At 54.2% G+C, this 20,743-nt stretch overlaps 5 protein-coding genes across 5 annotated transcripts; 4 read left to right on the top strand and 1 right to left on the bottom strand.

Moving 5' to 3' along the window:
• Positions 1 to 810: 810 nt before the first annotated feature.
• CLUP02_04526 (uncharacterized protein) lies at positions 811 to 1,524 on the top strand (the record flags this gene model as incomplete). The annotated part of the gene is made up of 1 exon (XM_049283538.1): positions 811 to 1,524. One exon carries the CDS (start codon positions 811 to 813, stop codon positions 1,522 to 1,524), a length of 714 nt encoding a protein of 237 aa, XP_049140681.1.
• Positions 1,525 to 1,639: 115 nt separating this feature from the next.
• On the top strand, positions 1,640 to 2,428 carry CLUP02_04525 (uncharacterized protein; the record flags this gene model as incomplete). The annotated part of the gene is made up of 2 exons (XM_049283537.1): positions 1,640 to 2,032; positions 2,123 to 2,428. 2 exons carry the CDS (start codon positions 1,640 to 1,642, stop codon positions 2,426 to 2,428), a joined length of 699 nt encoding a protein of 232 aa, XP_049140680.1.
• Positions 2,429 to 2,908: 480 nt separating this feature from the next.
• Positions 2,909 to 8,291, bottom strand: CLUP02_04524 (uncharacterized protein; the record flags this gene model as incomplete). The annotated part of the gene is made up of 2 exons (XM_049283536.1): positions 2,909 to 4,650; positions 4,700 to 8,291. The coding sequence occupies 2 exons, from the start codon at positions 8,289 to 8,291 to the stop codon at positions 2,909 to 2,911; spliced, it is 5,334 nt and encodes a 1,777-aa protein (XP_049140679.1).
• Positions 8,292 to 11,137: 2,846 nt separating this feature from the next.
• On the top strand, positions 11,138 to 14,793 carry CLUP02_04523 (uncharacterized protein; the record flags this gene model as incomplete). The annotated part of the gene is made up of 3 exons (XM_049283535.1): positions 11,138 to 11,295; positions 11,380 to 12,081; positions 12,150 to 14,793. The coding sequence occupies 3 exons, from the start codon at positions 11,138 to 11,140 to the stop codon at positions 14,791 to 14,793; spliced, it is 3,504 nt and encodes a 1,167-aa protein (XP_049140678.1).
• Positions 14,794 to 19,589: 4,796 nt separating this feature from the next.
• Positions 19,590 to 19,697, top strand: CLUP02_04522 (uncharacterized protein; the record flags this gene model as incomplete). The annotated part of the gene is made up of 1 exon (XM_049283534.1): positions 19,590 to 19,697. The coding sequence occupies one exon, from the start codon at positions 19,590 to 19,592 to the stop codon at positions 19,695 to 19,697; it is 108 nt and encodes a 35-aa protein (XP_049140677.1).
• Between the last annotated feature and the right edge of the window lie 1,046 nt (positions 19,698 to 20,743).

The raw sequence follows: 20,743 nt of genomic DNA, 5'->3' as shown, positions 1-20,743 counted from the left end.
TTACGCGGGTCATGATTCGCTTTTACACAGACTTCGAATTCAAACTCTCAACTTGGTTATCGCTAATGCCCGTCATCCTCTGACCTGCTTTCTCTTCTACAGCTGAGATTCAGAAACAAGCTTGTTTTAGTTCTCACCAACTTCCCAAGAATAAGAAGATACCAACGACCATCCAGGCATCAAGCACCATACCCGCCAAATCTTTTCCCCCGTCCAGCTTAGAAACATGCTCACGACAGAAGATCAATCTCAAACCCCCCCGTGAACCCCCCACCCCCCCTCTCCCCAGATATCCCCCCTGTCCCTTGTCGAAGAGTGAGAGTGAGTCTGAGTTGACGGACTCAAACAGGGGTAGTCCCCCAATCACAACTGCGCAAACGCCACAATTTGCTCAAAACTTCTCAGTGACATTTACAAACGGCCTCATGATTGGCCACAGCCCTAGTCACGCAGCCAGCAAGCCCCTGCGCATATCGCGGGGCTAGTCTATCTAAGGTTAACTACATCCCTTCCTCTCATGGTCTAACTGTCTAAGCATCAAGCCACCCGTCCCCGCGCGTCCGCCGTCGCCGCCTTTTTGATATCACACGCTGGCATCGCGACGACATTTCATTGTGACTATACTCCGTAGAGCTCGCGGCGATGGCGGAGACGAGACGAGACTGAGAAAGCACCCAAAGACAATACCAGAGCCTCATCAGTCATCCCCACTGAATATGAAAGCCAAGAGTCGTCCCGAAAGTCCCGGCGCGAAGAATCCACCTCGAGAGGGACCTTTGGTTCTTTCATGCATATAGTGAGGGGGGAAACATGCAACCATCCAACGTGGTGAAAGTGAAGCTTGGAGCCACTCAGTTCGGTAACAGCAGCCAAAGTGAGCAAGTTTTATCTCTGCTTCCTAGCTTCCTAGCTCTTCCTCCTGCCACCGGGCACAATACCCCCAGCAAGTCATCTTCCTCTCCAGTGCCTCCGAGCGGAGGGCGTAACTCAATTCTACCTCGCCATGTGCCGGCTGCCGGATCTAGGCATCCTAGTCCATTCATGATTGAATCCGAGGCTCTCGTTCACCCATTCAGAACCTCCCAAACCCTCTTTTCCTACCTATGTAGCTCACTTCAAGGCACAAAACTGAGTCTCGCTCGTTCTCGTGTAACGGTGAGAGAGATTCGGCAAGACCTTCCGTCTCTCTCCACTCCATGGATGCCATGTATCTCACCCAAGTGCTTAGTTCTTCTCACCCAGCCCGCTCGTGAGATATCCGCACTACCCTTGCCAAACAAAACCGCGAGCTTCTCAGGAGCTCTGCTGTTACCCAATCTAAGCTCCTTCGAGACAAACGGCGCAACCAGGCTAGCCCTACAGGAGAGTGCGAGAAAGGGAAACCCCGTTGCTCGGGTCATTCTCCTCCCGACCATTGACCAATACCCATCCCACGCGACGCCGGTCTCGTTCATAAACAGCCCGTGTTCCCCTTCGTCTGCTTCACACCTGACATTCCACCATCTTATCAAACCCAATTCCTAATACCTGTCCTCTCTCCGCGCTGTGCGCCTCGATACCCAAAGTCCTCTCACATCAAACTACACACATCAACACCAAATTCTCGACATCGCCAAGCTCAATCACCTTAACCGCCAAAATGACCCGCCTCCTTACCCCCCTCCTCCTCCTCGCCTCAACAGCAACAGCTCACTTCTCCATGACCCTCCCCAAACCCCTCGGCGACTCAGACGACAACGAGGCCACCGCCCCCTGCGGCGGCTACACCGCCTCCTCCTCCTCCGCAGCAACAGACTTCTACGTCGAAGGCGATGCCATCGGCATGGAAAACGGCCACCCGCAGACAAACTGGCTCTTCCGCGCCACACTCGACCAGACCGCCGCCTCCGGGTGGACACAGCTGTTCCCGATCGTCATGCAGACCGGCCTCGGCAACTTTTGCGAGCCCAAAGTGGTGGCGCCGGGGAATTGGACGGGAAAGAGGGGTGTTGTCAGTGTTGTTGCGCATTCGCCTGATGGGCTTTTGTATACCGTGAGTTATCCTCGTCTCTCTCTCTCTCTCTACATCTTCACTCTGTGAACCCTCATCAACAAAGAACAAACCTCACTAACACACCTGCAGTGCGCCGCAGTAAACTTCGTCTCCGGCACAGCCCCAACCCGCTCAGACTGCAAAAACGCAACAGTCACCGTCGACTTCACCTCCGACTCAACCCTCACAGCCCTCCTGAGCGCCAGCGGCTCCTCAAGCAGCGGCAGCCCCTCCTCCGGCTCCTCCTCCGGAACCTCGACCCCGTCCGCCTCGGCCTCGAGCACCGCAAACGCTGCCCCCGGTGCTCTGGTCGGTACCGTCTTCTCCACCGGCGCTGTGGCTGGTCTCTTGGTGTCGTTGACTGCTGCTGTTGGTGGGGCTGCCATGTTCTTCTAGAGTCTCTGAGAAGTCTGGTGGTAGCGGATGATCATGGTTGGGAGGAAGTGTATAGTAGTTGCGACTCTTTATATATGACTATGACCACCTGAGAGACATCGCAGCGGCCTGGAACCTGGCTACCGCCAACATGAAACGAGCATTGCATTCGGAGTGTGCAGAATCAAGTGCGAGTAAACCGCCGCTAACATCCCGTAAAGCATCATTGCCAAATTGATGATGCGGTAGTACAGGTGACACGTTCAGACCACGGATTGACGATGCGCTGCTCAGTTGAAAGCCAAAATAGTTTTACAAAGAATTCACTGCTTACGCGACTGGACAGTCAGCATGGGCCGTCATAAGTGGATTAAGATAAACACCGTTGTATGTAAGAGGCGTACGGCCTGTCTGTCGTATAAACTACACGAAGCGAATCCGATCGCCAGTAACCCTCCCTCCGTCTATGGGTAATCATAACATAGTAAACAGAGTAATTCTTTAGGCTCGTCCCCGAATCCGCCACGGTCCCCGCGCGCCAGCAGCACCCGCGGCACCGACGCCAAAGTTGTGAAGCCTCTCCCCGATAAGGTAGGCCTCATCTCTTATACGCGCCTTCCAGTTGTTGAAGACGCCAACAATACTCCAGAATGCCATGGCTGCCAGTGCGATGAACGCAGCCGCCGGATAAGAAAGACGATAAATCATCTTGAGTTCGTGGGGCGCAGGTACAGGTACGCCGAGTATGCCTTGTGACTCCAACCAGCCCACGACATACGGAGGTCCGAATATGGCCAAACAGCCGATGAGCAGACCGGGAACAACAAAAGCCCTCGTCAGCACGAGAACATCAGGCTGAAGCCATCCACGACGAAGAACCGCGCGAACGGCTTGCGCCAAGCGAGTACCTTCGTACAGGCTAGTGATAGCCCGCGCTCCGAGCTTGACGTAGAGCAATCCCAGAGTCCAGGATTGTATGACTCTCGCCGTGTGCTGGTTCGACACCACAATGCCGTCTTTGAATTGACCACCATTGTTGGTTCCGATGACATAAGGTGTCGGAGGATACATGTAAGTGTGAAGAGGAATGAGGCAATACAATTCCATAAGTGCCGTAAGGATGAGAGGGAAAACGACCAGAAGAATTGTGTATGCGTAAGCAAGCCTGGCAGTATGGATGCCCATTAGCGCAACCCGCATGGGAGCATCGCTCTGCCTCACAGACTGAAGATTTGAAGATACCCACGTTTTCATTTTGTTGAAGATGGAGCGAGCATGGAAGAGGAAATATGCCGTCGAGCCCAGAACGTAAATGCCGATGCTGAAAGCATAAATGTCGTTAGTACGAATGTGGGCTGGGATGAGGACCTTGAACATCTTGCGGCCGAATACGAGGGGTATGATTGTGAAGCTGACGCCCGTGACGGCGGCAAAGATCCAGATGAACATGATGAACAAAAAGACCCTGGCACGGAAGTGTGGAGGAATGTACACCAGCTGGTATTGGTCCGTGGAGTAAAGGTCGGCATCGGGCGTGTCATCTTTGCCATCTAGTCGGGAGTTGCTCTCAGAAACCGGCATGAACACGCGTCGTCCCTTAGGAATCTTGACCTGGTCCGACGCAGGAGTCCGAACAAACTGGCCCTCTTCAATCAGCTGTCCAGTTTGAACGAGGCTTGCTTTCTTGATGGTAAGGATGACCATCTGGTCGGAGGCGATGGTAGATGTCGGCTTCGCCGTGCCACCTTCAAACGTATCTTCCCACGTCTTGGGCACCACCTTGTTTTCTTTATTGACTTCGAGGAGGGCTCGCCTCCACCAGGGAAGGGGAAGCTGATCCGAGCCAGGACGCAACGCCAGGATACCCTCTTCGTCAATGCGGCGTTCACCAAACAGAAACCAAGTCAATCGGAGGCCCCTGGCGCACTTGCGGAACCACCAGGTGTACATGGCATGCAAGGCGTCACTAGGCTTGAAGAACTTGACTGCCAGAGGCATGGCAAAGTTGTAAAACAATAGGTCGACGGGAAATTCCAAGACAGGCTCATTGGAAGAGTAGTGAATCGGCAGGACGCTCGGGAGAGACAGAGCCAGGCCCCACACCACACCTCCTAGACAAACGATGACGAGTGCGCCGTACACAAACGCAGAGAATAGAATCTTTCGCAATTGTGTTACGACGTTGCGTTCCAGTACATCGCGAACGGGGTGGAATTCGGGATCGTCTGGATCACGGATGAAGTCTGCACTGATTAGTTAAAGCGGCTACTGACAAAGGCAGCATAAACTTACAGAGGACGCCTTTCCGCATGATCTTTCGGCACATGGAAACAAACAGGGCAAAGTGGAACATGTACCCCGTTCCCACGAACCAATGTACGAAGATGGAGGTGAGCGGAAAATTGACGGTGAAGGCGACTCGCGATTTCAAAGTGGTTGCTTCAAAGAGGGGCAACAAGGCCACGTCCAAGAGGAGGCCACAGTACAGTGGGAAGATAAGCATCTCAATACTGATGATGAGAATGACCTTCATAACGCCACTAGCTTGGTTGAGCAAGTCGATCAATGAAGCTTCCCAATCTTGCCCTGTCTGCCCTGTCGAGAATGGTGAACCACGCTTCAAGTAAAGCGCGCTAATTGCTGAAAAGGTGAAGTAGCCGCAAAGAATCGCCCAGAATCGATCCGTGCCTGACCAGTACGACAGTGCAGGGTTGACGGCCGTCGAGGGCTCCGGCACACTGAAGCTGATCACCCATGATCCGGGGTTGAGGATGCTAATGGGGACATCGCGGACAACGTTCCACGCGTATATGGTTGCATTCGCCGAAAGTGACGCTGCATACTTAGTATTGGCTATGAGGTCGCGGTCGAAGATGGCCCCAAGTATGTCTCCTACGGTAGCAAAAGTACTAGAGAGAAGGGACTTAAAGCTAAGTAGTGCTTCATGACTGATGGCGGAAAAGTTTTGCATCTCGGTGGTTGAAATGATTGGTAGCTCGCTGGTCAGGCTCTCGAGGACCCTGGTTGAAGCACTCGTGAAAATGTCGAACGTCTTCTTCATGAACAAGCCAACGCCATTCTTAGCTGGGAAGCCCATCATGCGTCCTGTTGTGTAGATGAAGCACAAGGTCAGACTAGTCAGACCGCTCATGATGCCAACAGCAACGTCCTGGATGAACTTTGTCGCGCTAAAGAGCATTCTCACAAGGCGCATCGGGTTCATGGCAGCCCAGACACTGACGCGTCCCAGGTTGTAAGGAATGAAGACGCAGACGAAGATCGTGACAGAGACAAGCACGACGCAGAAGATGGCGTTCTGGAAGAGACCGGCGATAGGCCCACGCATGCCGATCAATTCCATGATACCCTCGAAATCTTCGGCGTCGTCAATCGCTTCGGGGTCAAGGCCGGCGGCGACGGCAGCTTCTACGACCTCGCGATCTTGCTCCACGGCGTCTTGATCGTCATCATCCAAGTCGTCGTCAAAGTCGTCGTCGTCGCTGTCATGATCATGGTCATGTTCATGAGCGGCATCGTCATCTCGGCCACCAATATCCAACTCTCGGACCTCGATGTCGCCCCACATGAAATCGGCCACACGGTCCATGACACCCCGCTGAAGAGGCGGCCGCTGGGCTGGCCGACCATCTTCGGTATCTTGAGGCAAGCCGTTGATGTCCTCAAGGGGCTCTTCGGGCAAGCCAACGAACTGCGCCGGGACGACGGCATCGGGCGGTTGCATCTCTGGCTCGTTGAATCCAAAAAGCCCGTCCTCGTGAATCGATTCAACTGTCTCAAAATCGTGATCCGCATCGGAGCCGAAATCTGGGGTATTGCTGCGCGGTGGTGTGAATCGGGCTGGGGGAAGACCGAACTCTTGTCCTTGCGGATCAAAGCCAAACGATTGCATTGGCTCCTGAGCCTGGGGTTCGGCCTGCTGCGGTGCAGCATTCAAGCCGGAAAATGACCAACTATTGTTCGCAAGTGGGTTGATGCTGTTATTCATCTGAGGGCCGTCTGAAACGGAGCGAGGCCGCAGAGGACTTTGGAATGGAGTCGATCTTGAAGGGCTTGCGTCCTCCTCTCCCAGACCGGATTCAAAACCAAAATCTGTTGGAGCTTCCTTCTCTTTGCCCTTTCCTGTTCCGTTGGTACTACCCTCACCATGTGTTTGCGGCGGCCATGAGAACTGTGGTGTTGAGGGGGCGGGCAGTTGGACCGAGAATGGTGGCGTGGCTTGCGAATCTCGAGAGGTGGAAGATCCTTCAGGTCCAGGTTGGCTCTTTTTCGGCTGCGAAGCACCCGATTCTCGGTTCTTTTCCATCATCGACTTGGTGATCCTTGCCCAATAGCCAAGTGGCTCATCCAACTTCTCCTCCTCAATGATTTTAAGAATTTTCTCGGGATCGCCATTGGCCTGTCGGTAGATACGAAGGTATTCGTGAACAGTTGCCACCGGGGTCTGCGCGTCCTTGTTGGGACCGCCTTCGGGTGGTGTATTGAAGTCGAATTCGGGTTCAGGTCCTCCTTGGGCGCGGGACCCGAAACCGCCGTGTCTCCTTCCCGCCGGCAAACCTGCCGGCAGCATAGGTGCTGCGAGCTCGGGCATCGGTTCCCGTTCATCCCAAGCCATGTGAGGTAAATCATCATGACTTGCGCGTCGACCGCCGGTGAATGATTCATCATCATCATCCTCGCTGTCACTTGGCCCTCTCAAATCTGCTGCGCCATAGTCATCGAGCATGCCAGCGCCATCGTGCGCGTGCGCGTGCTCGTGTTCATGATCATGGTCGTGGAAATGTTGCTCATGTTGGTGTTGCGGTTCGGCCTGCGGTTGGGGTTGTGCGTTGTCGTTGGCGGCAAAGGCGGCTCGCATATTGATTTCGGGTTGTTGCTGAACAACATAGTCGCGGACCAGGATGACGAGAATGAAGGAGATGATGACCAATATCGTGATAATCTGGCCCTCTAGGACGCCAATGATGGTGCGGTTTACAACGGGGTACCGGGTCATATTGCGCAACCAGGAGACGCCGCTCAACAAAGAAGGATGACGGTCGAGAACGGGGTCATTCGTGCCGACGGGCACCGAACTAGAATTGGCAGACGCGGAGGAAGTGATGGATCCGAGCAGCATCCTCATAAGCGCTGCCGTCATCGAATCATTGGTGGTAATGTTAACGCCGTGGAATGATCTGCTAAAGGGCAATGCCTGGCCTTGAATGATATCCTTGAGCATGCCTCCCAAGTTGGCCGGTGTCGTGGTGGGTTCGAGCAGAGGCGAAGCAGGGCAGACATTGGAATTGGCGACTGAGAATGCCACCGAGACGCCTCGGCTCACTGTTGCGTTTGAGCTGTTCCATAGAGCGCCGCTACCCAGACCTTCGTCGCTGACCCAGAACAGGAAGGCCCAGACTGAGCGCATGAGGTAGGGCAACCAGCAAAGCCAAACGCTGATGACGAGTGCGGCTCGCAGCCATACCAGAACGTTTCTGAAGAGGTATTTGGCCATATGGCCGACGAAGACGTGGGCCGGGAGAGTCTTTGGCATTTTGGGCGAGTAGAGCTTGGTAAAGCGGAAGGGTGTTTTGCACAGCTCGCAGTGCTTCTTCTGGGAGTGTGAGAGCCACTCCATCAAGCAATCTTGGTGAACGTATTTGATACTGCCGCTGCATTTGCATGGGTAGAAGAGCGGCTCTTCGGCGGTCGCCTCGCCTCTACATATACGGCATGTATCGGGGTCGAGGACGCCGGCATCGTTGGCTTGGGATCGCGGTTTGGCAGCATCGTGCGAGACGGAAGCGGGTTTCGAGGCCGAGAACCGTCGGCGGGAGTGCGCGTAAGCATCGGCGGCTGCCAGCGGTTCCATCGCGGGGTCGTCCATAATGATTCAGTCGTCGAGGTTGGCGGGGGACTTGAGCCCTTTGCAGAAGTGTTTCGTTGTTTAGGAACGCATGAGTGCCTCTCGAAGCAAGGGGCCGGCACAGTGAGAGCGGATCGACAGCGAATTCGGGGTGGAAGTAATCGACAATGATGTCGGTGGGATCGAGAGGTCCGACGCAAGTTCTTTGGTCGAAGCTGCGTGTGCCTAGATAATTATCCGAGTGAACAGATTGCGGGGGAGCGCGGGCTGCTTTGCAATGCTCAAGTGACAGCAAACGGCTGCAGCTCCTGCTCTAGACGTCGGGAAACAGTGTAGAAAAAAAGGAGAAGCTGGTTGGGTATCATAAATCGTCAAGTCAAACAAGCCGCTCCAGGATGTTGTGAGGTTGTAGACGCAGTTTCGAGATGGAGAAATCAATCGAAGTCCCCTTGCGCTAAGACGGGATGGTTGAGGTACCGAACATTGAAAGTAAGTGCGAGGGCCTGCTCTTTCCAGGTCTAGTTGTTCTGGCCCAGCACCTCAGGCTGGCTCCTGCTCTTGCGCGGGTCAAATCCGCAGCGTCCATTCAGTGGTCCGAGCAGGGGTCCGGCCGCCGGGAACCCGAGTCCAGGGTCCGGAGCTTTGCTTCACCCGTTCCGATGAGAAGTGGACATCACAGATAAGATAGCTGAGCTAATCCTCCCGGAGGCTATCGGCACGTGATAGGACATGGTTCTGGACCGGGCACCTCAGGAAGAGGCAGCTTCGGCCAACCAGCATAGCAGCAATTGTGCCGCTGTATCATTATGTCATTGTGCCTTGCAACATGTTGCTGCACCTTAACCTTTCCATGATTTTCCCACAAAGACTCTCTTTTTTGTATTATTCTAATCCCACTATTGCTGAGGTCTATTGCAAAGCCATCTGATATTAGTCTCGGTAGAGAGCTACAGTTGTTTCCCATATCACCTGCCAGGCCATGCTCTTGGGATTCACCTATACATACCTACCAGACTTTAGCTTCTATCAAGCCTTTTCCCCAGGGGCATGTACGATGGAAGAGGCCATGCAAGTAAACCACCCGGATCGTCGATAACAGGTTCTCAGCCAAGGGCATCCAGCACATCATTAGCATCATCATCATCACATGGATTGTGCTAGATGCCGGCCACTCGGTCGCGCCTCCGAGCTCCAACATTCCAAGCTGGTGAGCCACACTTGCGTGCCTGGTAATGCAGTGCTGCGTCACTCCAAGATTATTTGGTCCACTTGATTGGACCCCTCATCCGTGCTGGCTGGAATCGCTGGGTTGTTTCGGGGCATTGTGGCTCATGGGCAACCCGACTCTACCAATCATCCAGACTTCGACCGTGCCTCCGACGGCAGGGTTGGTCAATCCGGTGTCTTGCTTGTTGATGTGCTTGGTGCGGAGAGATTATGAGCAGACAGTCAGACATGGGACGGATGGTGTGGACGGCGACAGGCATGGTGGCATGGATGGCGAGGAAGCGAGGATTCATCGGGAGACAGCAAGAAGCCGAGGACCAGGGCTGCAAAGATGAGAAAGGTAAGCTGAGCGTGATGCCTTGCCGAGCTTGCTTTCAAGTTTTCCGCCTGCCTGCTTGTTTCTTGTTAGCTCGTATGTGTGTGTGTGTGGTGTTGGTGTGGTTGGTTGGTGGCATTGGACGATAGCGACAGCTTGGAGCCGATGACGTTGGTGAGACATTCCACAGCGCGCGTGCTGCTCTGCAAACTCCCCAGAGTTGCAGGCTTGCAGCAGGCTTGCAGCAGGCTAAGAAGGCCGCTACAGCGACCTAGCGTGCTAGCACAAGCTGAACGTCTCGGTTACCTCACCGGTTTATTATGTCAGCACCTCAGCAAGAAGTACTCTTTTGTAAGTGACAACACCCATATTCCACCAAAAGATACAATCCAGGCCTGGCCCGCGCTCTTCCCATCGGACCACAAAAAACTTGGCCCGCAGGAGCAGGAAGCTGCCAGCCTGGGACGGCCTCTTCTCCTGCCTCCTGCCTCTTGCCTGTGCCTCACCTTTACATTGTACGGTACGCAGGGAAGCGAACGGTAACGAACGCGACGGGAAGCAGCAGCACATCAACAAGAAACACCACACCTTTTTTCCATCACGGCTACCTCACCTTACTTTTACCCTTTCCCCTCGTCTTCCCGGACTACCTATGGTTGTCCATCATTCTCCCTACTACACTTCTAGGTATTCACTGCCGCCTATCTCGGGTCTGAATCATCTTCCACCAAACACAGCATCAACGTTTTCACCGAAAAGACCCCTTCGGACGCCCTGAAGCAAAACTATCGCCATTCTGAAGGTAGATCATCAACTCCTAGCTCCACAATCCAACCCCCAAAGTGGCTCCCCCTCTTCGGCCCTCCCCTGCAGCTTCACTGTTCCGAAGGCACTGGTTTGGCAGTTTGCTGCGTATTAGCTACGCAACCCACATACGTTCGTTCACGCAGCTCTAGCCTCTGGGTTGCCCAGCCCGGTCCAGGCCGCCTAAAGCAGCCCATGTCCGCCGCCGACTGGGAACTGCGACATCTGAAAATCATCAGAGCTTCTACGCAACCCTCCCGCTGATTTCTTTTTTCCCACCATTCCCAACCTTGATCTCGTTTCTATCTTTCTTCCTCAATATCCTATGCGATACCTCTCTTTACATTACCCAGCTGATCACTGTCTGTTATCAGTAGTTCAGCGCAGTCTCGAGTCCTCCGCTGCATCATCCTCGACGCACGCACCAGTTTTCCCGACTAACGGTACCCTGCGATAAGGAAAACACCAAATCACGTCACTGACGCGAGCTGCCTGGTATTCCCAGACCACAACCTCCGCCATGGAGGCTTCCAGTGGCTATGCCAGTAACGGCTATCCGAAAGCTCCGAATGGAAAGATCAACGGCAAGATGAACGGCCAGGCCGTGACAATCAAGAGGAGGACAACGCCTACAAGAGGGCCCTCATTCTTCCGCCGTTCGTTCAACATCTTGGCGAGGTATGTTCCCAATTCTCAGCCGCCACCGTCACAACGGCGGTGTGCATATCGTGAGGTGTATTCGGACTGACACTAAATTTTTAGAATTCTGACGTGGTATTCCCTTATCTCGATCCTCTTCCGCTGTCCCGCAAACCTCGAAGCTTGCGACGAGTCCTCCCCAAAGATTTGCAAGCCCTACTTCCAGCTGAAGCAGGCTGTATTACCTCATGTCGAGCCCTATTATGATACCTATGCCGCCCCCTACGTTGAGAAGGCTGCCCCCTACTACGACATTGCCAACGAGAGAGTCTTCGTCCCTACCAAGGCTTATGCCACAAAGTACGGCGCCCCTCGTCTCCAGCAAGCCCAGTCGTACGGCCAGGCACAATGGGAGAAGAACATCCAGCCGCAGTTGTCTGTCTACCAAAAGTTGGCCCAAGACAAGTATGATCAGACAGTTGCACCTCACGTTGCCAAGGCCTCCACCACCGTTGGCCCGTACTACGACATTGCGCGCACAAGTGCTCTTCAAACCTACCACGATGTTCTCTTTCCCTCGTACCAATTCGTACAGCCTTACGCCGCTCAGGGCTACGCCGTCGCCTCTCAGTTTACCACCGAGACGGCTGTCCCTTCTGCCTACTGGGCATGGAACAAGACCTACAGCTTCCTCGATGCCACTGTTTGGCCCCAGTTCCGGGTTTTGTACATTGAGAATGTCGAGCCTCAGCTAGCTAGGATAGGACAGCGTCTCGGCCGCTACAAGAACAAGACCAAGGGGTCGCTCGAAAACGTCTCCGAGAGGTAAGAAGAAAGCGATACACTCTTCTCCTATTGCTTAAAGACCACTCATTTACCAGTGCTGTGTACAGTGGTTCTGCCAAGGCTTCTTCCTTCACAAAGCCCGCGGCTTCTACGGCCTCGTCCCTCTCCTCGTCTGCTTCCTCGGTAGTTTCATCGGCCACTGAGAAGGCGTCCACGGCCATTGAGAGCGCTCACATTCCCGATGCATCCGAGGTGGCCCAACACGACCACTCTGAGCAGGTTCATGCGCCCCCGCCTGGCGAGAATGAGTCCGACATTCGCAAGACCGCCAGAGAGACTGTTATCGAAGACCTGAGCAGCTGGCAGGCCAAGTTCGCCAAGGCAGCTGACGAGGGTGCTTCTGAAATCGAAGATCGCGTTGAGGAGATCTCCCAGCGCGTCATCAAGGAGAGAGCGCATGGACAGGGCAGAACCCTTGTCACCGAGCTTCAGGATGCTGCCAAGTCTGAGGTTGACGCTCTGCAAAAGCAAATCATCAAGCTCGTCCAGAAGTCTGTTGATGCCCCAGAATCCGCCCAAGATGAGCTGCTCACCAGTGTCCGCAAGGCTGGTCTCAACGTCAAGGAGAAGGCTCAAAAGATCCGTGCCTGGAAGGCCGAGTACGAGGCTGAAATCGAAAGCTCCGTCTCTGAGGCGGCCGATACCCACTTCAAGATCCTCGAGAGTATTCGCGACCTTGCCCTTCAGCGTATTGGAATGAAGTGGGCATGGATGGACGGCATCACCTACAAAGATTGGGCCAAGTACCACGAGCTGAAGGACCGCTTCGCCGAGTGGATGAGCGATCTGAAGAAGCTCATCATCACTCATCCCGGCCTAGAGGCAGCCCGCGAGGCTTCTAACGAAGTTGAGGATTCCGGTATGGCTGTCGCTCAATCTGCAGCCCAGGAACTCGCCAGGCTCAAGCAGGTCGGTCTCTGGAAGCTCGCTGCAAAGGACTCCTCCGACAACTTCGACAGTGAGACGGCGCGCCTTGCTGCCGAGGAAGCCGATCGTGCGCGTGAAGCTGAGCTCGCTGCTGCTGAGGCCGCCAAGCTTGCTGAGGCCTCTGCTGCTGAAGCTGCCGCCACCGCTTCCGAAGCAATCTCCATCCCCGAGGAAGATCCTCTAGAGTCTGCTGCCAGCGTCATCGAAGACAAGTCCCCCGCCTCCAATCTCAACGAGGCCGGGGCCGCGAGCTCTGTCAGCAGTGTCGCCAGCGAGGTCAAGGAAAGTGTGAGCAGTGCCATTCCCGCTGTTTCTTCCGCTGTGTCCGAGTCCGTCAGCAGCGCCGCTAGCCAAGTTTCCAGCGCTGTGTCCGGCAGCTCTTCCAGCGTTGCTTCGGAGCCCGACCTGGCGTCCACCATCATCCCTGGTCAGGACCAGACCTACATCGTCGATAACGATGGAACGTCGCCTGCAGGCGATGAAGAGAATGCCGTGCCTGGAGAGAAGTTGGAAGAGGAGATCATCTCTGAGTCGGTCGAGGATAAGCCTGTTGCTGCAGCCACCGAGTCTGTGAAGCCGGCTTTTCTGGGAGCTGCCGCCCAATCCGTGCCCAGCCGGGTTCCCATCTTGGATGACGACGAAGACGAGGAGAGTATTTCGTCTAGAGCTCAAGAGGCCTACTCCGCCGCTGTCTCTAAGGCATCTGAGCAGTACTCGTCCGCCAGCGCCGCCATCTCCATTAAGATCTACGGCACCCCCCAGCCCACGGCTGAGAAGCTGGTGGCGTCTGCCTCTGGCATCTATGCAGCTGCCATCGCGTCAGCGAGTGCCAAGTATGACGAAGCTGTCAAGGCCGCCTCGAATGCCCTTTACGGCACCGTGGCTGCCAAGCCTACTCCCTCGTACGACTGGTCCAGCGTCAAGGCTATCGCAATGCAGCGTTTGAACGAAGGACGTTTGGCGGCTGAGCAGCAGTACGAGAGCGCCAAGATTAAGCTCGGCCTAGCTACCGCCACTCCCACTTCCACCGTCGACAAGCTTCTCGAGCAGGCCAAATACAACTACTACGCCGGCCTCGGTGTGGCTCACGCACGTTACTCTGAATTCATGGCCGCCGCCTCGGCTGCCATGAGCTCCGCGACTGCTACCTCCACCCCAACTAACATTGCCGGTACCGCATCTTCGGCTGCATCCTCAGCTGCATCAGTTGCCACCCGCTCGGCTGATGCGGTGGCCTCCGGCGCGCAAAAGGAAGCTATGGCTGTCGCTTCTGCGGTCAGCGACGGGTTCTCGGCGGCTGCTTCCATCGTCAGCGATTCCGTGTCCGCAGGTGTCCAGGAGGTTGTCGATGCTGCGCAGGCCATTGAGAAGGGTGTTTCTGACACCTGGGAGGCTGTTGTCAGCCGCGCCAGCGTTCAGATCTACGGCAAGCCCACTCCCACCGCATGGTACGATAACGCCTACAGTGGCGCCGGACAGTACGCCTCGCAGGCTACTGCCGCTGTTGTCGAGAGTCTCGCTGCCGCGCAGGTCCAAGCTGCCAAGCAGTACGAGGACATGAGCAAGCTCGTCTCTGAGCTCCTTGTGGGCAAGGAGCCTACCGTCTCCGAGAGCGTCCTGGCTCGCTTGCAGGCCGCCTACTCCACGGGCATCGCCTCCGCTGCCAGCATTGCCAGTGCTGCTTCCGCAACTGTGTCTTCCGCTGCCTCGGCTGTGACGGATGCCGTCAAGGAGACCGTTCAGCACGTCCGTGATGAGTTGTAAACAGCTCATAGCACATCCAACACCTCCTGAAATACCATGAACACATACGATTACATGAGTAATAGCACACGAAATCATCTCAACCCCCCCCCCCCCACCACCTCCCCCCCCCCCCCCCCCCCCCCACCCCCCCCCCCCCCCCCCACACCAAACCACAAAACCCCAAAACAACACGAAAAAAACCCAAAAAACCCCCCCCCCCCCCCCCCCCCCCCCCCCCCGCGCCTGAAGAGGCAAATACTTCCATCACGCTCTTTTACGTACCAGATACCCTCGCGCCTCGAGTATCGTGGCCGACTAGTCTCAAAAATTTTCTTTTCTGTCCTGCCCTCGTCTGGCTACTTTCTAGCGCCTTTCCTGAAGCCATGAAAATTGTTGTTCGTCGCTACGTTTCTTCACAAAAAGACATTTAGCATCTGATTCCTATTTCACGCGTTGGAGGTGGAGGAGCAAAGGAGGAGGTAAGGTAAAGACGAGGCTGACTTGTGGTACAATGTGGCAGGGCACGGAGCTGGCGTTTTGACAGTGGGAAACTGGGATCGCGGTTCTTCGGGGATACAATGACCGGCTGGCCCAATACTATTTCACCTTTACGTTTATGTATGCTCACGTGTTATGTCTGTCTGTATAATTACAGTTTGTGAAAAGAAAAGATTTGATTCGAACGGAGCACTGCCTGTGAATATTGACATGATGAAACTCTTGGGCGGGTGATGCGAACGGAGTGCGTGAGTCCATGATGAAATACCTACATTTTCCGGCGATGGATACTGTTTTGACAGCTCCCATCTGTCGACATGAGACAGGCTCACTTTTAAAGGGTAGGTTTGTGTCATCACTCACTGGGAAAGGGGTTTGTCCAGACTTGGTTGACGACGCGATGATGATGTCAATTTCCACTGCCTCGGAGTAGTGTGTGTGAACGGGAACCCCTGGATGCGAAGTCTTCAGCAAGGCGAACGGTCAGCTGGCTTTCAAAGCCGATTCATTGCGTTAGTCATATTACGATATGCCTGCCCCCCTCAGTCCGCTCCCGAGTCCCCCTTTCTTGAAAGGACGCTGGTGTGATCAAGATATCGTGGATGGAGGCTGTGGTTGGAGGCGAAGTCTGAATTTGTTCACGTCGAGATGCCTGGGATGTCCTGGGGAGGGGGGGTTAGTTGCCATGTCAAGGTTGAGCTACAGGAAGAGAAAGATATATCAGATGGATTCATAATCAGAAGGGTCTTGACATTTCTCTTACTCGTTGATGAATTTGATGTCTTTACAAAATACATCAATACATAGTATACCGCCTGCCCCGCGCGCCCACCTTGATACCCCGTCATGGCCAGGAGGTTTGCTTCACATGTCCCCGAGACCGCATGGTGCAATATGAAATATCGAGGATAGGACTGGGATATTGTTCCGCTTCCACGGGCTGCTGCCTCGAGCTTCTTTTGTTTTGTCATGAACAGCTTCCTTGCATCCGTTTTACATTGGGCCTAGTAGAGAGCCTCCTTGAATCCTTCGTAAATCGCCCCTATATCAGATACCAGGTGTATCTATATTTTGGTAGTCATTTACACTCAATTCAGGGTGCTCGAGAACAGGGGAGCCATGTCCTTTGGACGTTGCTGGTTTCCCGCTTGCAAGAGGGGAAGAGCGAGAAGTTGAGAAACTCGCTCATACTGACGAACCAAAGCATCATGCATGAAATTGTCTTTCATCTTTTGCAACTTTGCTGTAAAGGTACGATGAAATTGACATAGCTACCTTGAATCGGAGTAAAGCTAAATGAAGCGACTGTGATGGTATGGGATAACCGAATACATCACCCTTTACCTCAGGGGCATTTTATGCTCCTCACCAACGTCACCTTGGCCCGGCCAGCCCGCCCATCAGGAATCGGCGTAGGTATTATCCGTCGACATCTCAGCGTTGTCCAAGGTTACAGTATACAAAATCAAGATGTGTAATACTCATATTCCTGATTGTATAGGTTGGACCTGAATTATGGAGGACACGTAGAGTGCTATATACCTGATGAATACTTGATCATGTTCCTTTTACGCAGTACCTTGGGCCTGCTTCTTGAGAAGGTTTGCACGGCATTTAGCTTCTAACCGTCACCTTCTTGCCTCCAGAGCGAATCGCGATCAATGGGCAATAATGAATGGCGTCTCCTCGCTGCCTGAATCTTTCAATATTCAGGTGTCACAGGGCCAGACACCGGTTTCCGGTCGCGGCCCAGACCGGCCTGTTTTTGGGTTTGAGTTGGAGAATCCCCCGGACAGCTACCTTGGAGCGCATCAAGTAGTGACCTTTCCCGCCGCCGAAGCGGTACAGGATCCCACGAAGGGGTGGAACATATGCGTGATCTACAGCGGATTCATGGCCATGTACAAGCCATGATGGAGTTCCGCGTTACTCAACACAAGGCAGCGAGATAAAGAGCGATGAGGTGACACAGGTTCCCCTATCTTGACACACACCGCCATGGCGAGACCCGCGATTTGAATGTCACAATAAGAATCAAATAGAGAACTGTTCATCTTGGATTATTCTCTTGGAGCTGGACAGGTCATGATGGATGATCTATTGGTCTGCAGAGTCATGTCTTTCACGTTCAGGATCGCCAAGCTTGACTTAAAGAGTCCGCAGTTGACATTTCCCCTTGGAGAAATTGAGCCTTTGAGGAGGATCGTGCAAATACAGTTGCTACAAGTCTTGATAAATGTTCTTCAATCAGATTCAGAGGCATTTCATGTAGAAATGGCACTGGCCAGGTCCCCCATGCTGACCTTGCAGAAGCGAATGAATGGGGCAAGCGGGAAGCCTTTAGATTCGCCCGCTCGCAAAGGGTGTACGGAGTTTTCAGTCAGTTACTTGCGAGCTGGAGTCTCACATCCGCCGAGCAGGCAGCAGAATTATTTCCAACATGTCTTTTTCCCTTTGCCCCGCGTTTGTGGTGCTTGATAGTCGGACCGAGCGTATCGTGGGCCCCCGAGTGTCTCTCTTTCCGCCACCTGGAGTTTGGGAATCAGACAGGGAGAGAAGACGTTGGAATCGTTCACGGAAAGTTCCTTAGATTATAAGGATCTACCGTCATCTTGGAAGACAACCGACGTGACGAGTTGGGCGAGCAGAAGATCGAGTCGTCGATGTGTTGATGGCTCCTGTCAGTCTCTGGCCTAACCCTGCTGGGGCCACCGCGAGGAATAAGCTAGTGACGGATCTTTCCAGAGTACGAGTGTTCGTAGTCAGTACGAAAGCCCCTCTTCAAGGAGTCTACGTAGTATGAGGACTCGAGGAGGGGGCCCCTTGACGAAAGTCTGTCATTCCAACCGGGGATGGATGGGCAATTAAAGCTGCCGGGTGCCGCGATGTGGATAAGGAAAAGGCGATTACTGCAGTCTGCGGTAGTGGTGTCGGAGATAATGTGGGTGCCTCTCACTCGACGAGGTTTTTAGTGTTTAGGCAGCCAAATAAAAAAAGAGGAGGACGCCAACGACCATCCTGGGAGCGGAACCTAGGGACGGAAAGGCAGCGCCAAGTACCGTGGTGAGATGGACGTCTGTGACGGAGCCGTTGTCTGCCCAGGTTGAAGAGTCTGTCTGTAAGGTATTACGTGTATTTGGTACGGATACTCAAGTTCCCGTCTGGAAGTTATTTTCCATTAATAGGAGGAAGGAATTGGCGAGCAAAGGAGGAACTTGAGCCCATGACGAGGGAAGGGGAGACGCCTCAATGTGCCTGGATGCCAAGAAAGTCAGTGACAGGTCCCCCGTCCAAACCTCCACGATCCGTTGGTACGTGTATTCCAGACCTAGTCGCCTGGTCCATTGAGCAGCCAAAGTAGGTAAGGTGAGTTTGGTGCCGAAGCCTGAAGCGCCTTGATCCATGAATGACGGACGCGGACTCCGTCCAGACGCCCAGCAATAGTCTGCAGTATCCATACTCTGTATGGGGTTCTCGTACACTAGAGCGAAAGAGAGAACGAGAATTGTGTGAGAGCACAGCAAAACTGGGCAAGGCAGCCGTCGATGGCGGCAGGGTTAGCACAGGTAGCGGTCCGCTCTAAGCTGCTCAGCTCTTCTGCACTGCTGGCGCTGCCGGGTGTTTCTTGGGATGCTAGCCAGGATGAGGGACACTAAGACGGTAAAACGAGCCTCAGCTTACTCATGCTTCAGTGTGGAGGATGCTGATGGCTGATCAGAGAGCAGCCAACGTCGGGCGTCAGTGGTGGGCTAAGTAGTCCGAGCCTTAGTTCGATGCGGTTCCCGAGGATGTGCGTGCTGATCAGACGTAGCGTATCCGTATCTTATGGACAAGTGGATTGCCATATAAGAGAAGCCCATTGGGAGGGGAAACGGGTGAGTCAATACGGAGTATCGTATATTCCTGGGACAAACTGGGCAAAGACGTGTGCTGGACTCTGCGTTTTCCTCTTTCGTTATTCGAGAATGAACATGTGAGGACCTGATTCGAGATAATCGCCCAACGCCAACGTGTCTTGGAGGGGAGAAGCAGTGGGCCCTGGAGTATCTGCTTCCTGAATGGTGCTCTCGTACATTCGAGTGCCAAGATCCAGAATTATTGGCTCTCCATGTTGAATCAGTTTTGTCAATGCAATATGAGTGAGTGTTCAATACTGGGTGAGAGGTGAGAGGTGCGAGAGGAGGTTGATGGCAAAAGGAAGGTTGAGGTACAGAAGGTACGTACTGTTGCCCCCGGCAAGTTCAGCCCCGATTGCCCGGGAGGGGCCCACATCGCAGGCTCCAGGATTCTTATGGCCAATAACGCTCTCTATATATATGGGGCTGGCCGAAACGAGCGAGACAAGCGAGGCAAGCGAGTCCCAAAGGCGCTCCTCCTCCTTCAGGCAGCAGCATTTCCAGCCAGCCAGCAATCGGCAGGAGTGACACCGCAAGCAGCCCGCGCGCACCTTCCGTCGCAGTGCAGCGCATCGCAATCGAATGTCGCACATTTTCCCACGACACAATTGGCGGGGGGCCCCAATTCCTCATCTCATCAACATCCACCCGACGGCATCGCCATCACCAACATCAAGCCACAATTTGAACCACCGTCCAGCCAGTCAACCCAGTCTCCGCCTCTCAGTACAGGTACCGTATTCCATTCGCTGTCCCTTCTAAGCAGGCAGTGGCAGGGCCCGTCCGTACGGTGTACGGAGTACGGATAGCGTGGACGGATACCTGATGGGATTATCGACAGGAAAGGGAAAAGACCGTCCGTACCTAAACTGTGGTCTGTAGGCACCGAAATAATTCAATCCTTCTTCCCGCCGTCTCGGGTCTCTGCTTGGCTTAGGTTGGATCTTTGGTCGCACCTGGTCCCCTACCATACCTTAGCACCCCTCGGCCTCCATCCACTCGCTGGCGCCCATATTCTACGTGCCTACGGAGTACATTCTTGGACTCCTTGATGACCACGACGGGGCCCACGAGTGTTGGATGCAATCTTCTTCCCTCTTTTTACTTTCTTGCCTCGCACTTGTTTGCTTGCTTGCTTGCTTGCTTCCCTTCACTTCATCAACAAGGCTGGCCATCTCACGAATAGTCAAACCAACAAGCCAAAAGAGTGTTGGAACCATCTATTATTATCACGACACTCACAAACTTACTTACGCAAGCATCTCTAGCCGCGTAATCGCTCACTTCAGCTCCTCTGCGCTGCGGACTGCTGTATACGTACCCCCGTTCACGTCCAGCGACCACTCACAGTCGCAATTCACCCGCCAACTGAGCCCCGCCGCCCGCACAGCCTGGCCCATCCGCTTCCGATATTCACAGCGCCGACCCCGAGTCCCGACTTCTCATCATCACCTCCGGTCCTTCCTTAGAGCCGCCTTGCCAATACAGTCCCCGATTATGTTACTGTGAAGAGCTCCTCATAGACGTATTATCTAATTCTCATGAGCTGCGCTCACTTGCTCTGGCTTCGACTC

Source organism: Colletotrichum lupini, chromosome 2 (assembly GCF_023278565.1).
Source record: "Colletotrichum lupini chromosome 2, complete sequence".
Lineage (NCBI taxonomy): Eukaryota > Fungi > Ascomycota > Sordariomycetes > Glomerellales > Glomerellaceae > Colletotrichum > Colletotrichum lupini.
The sequence above is the reverse complement of the archived record's forward strand: the minus strand, read 5'-3'. Positions and strand labels throughout refer to the sequence as shown.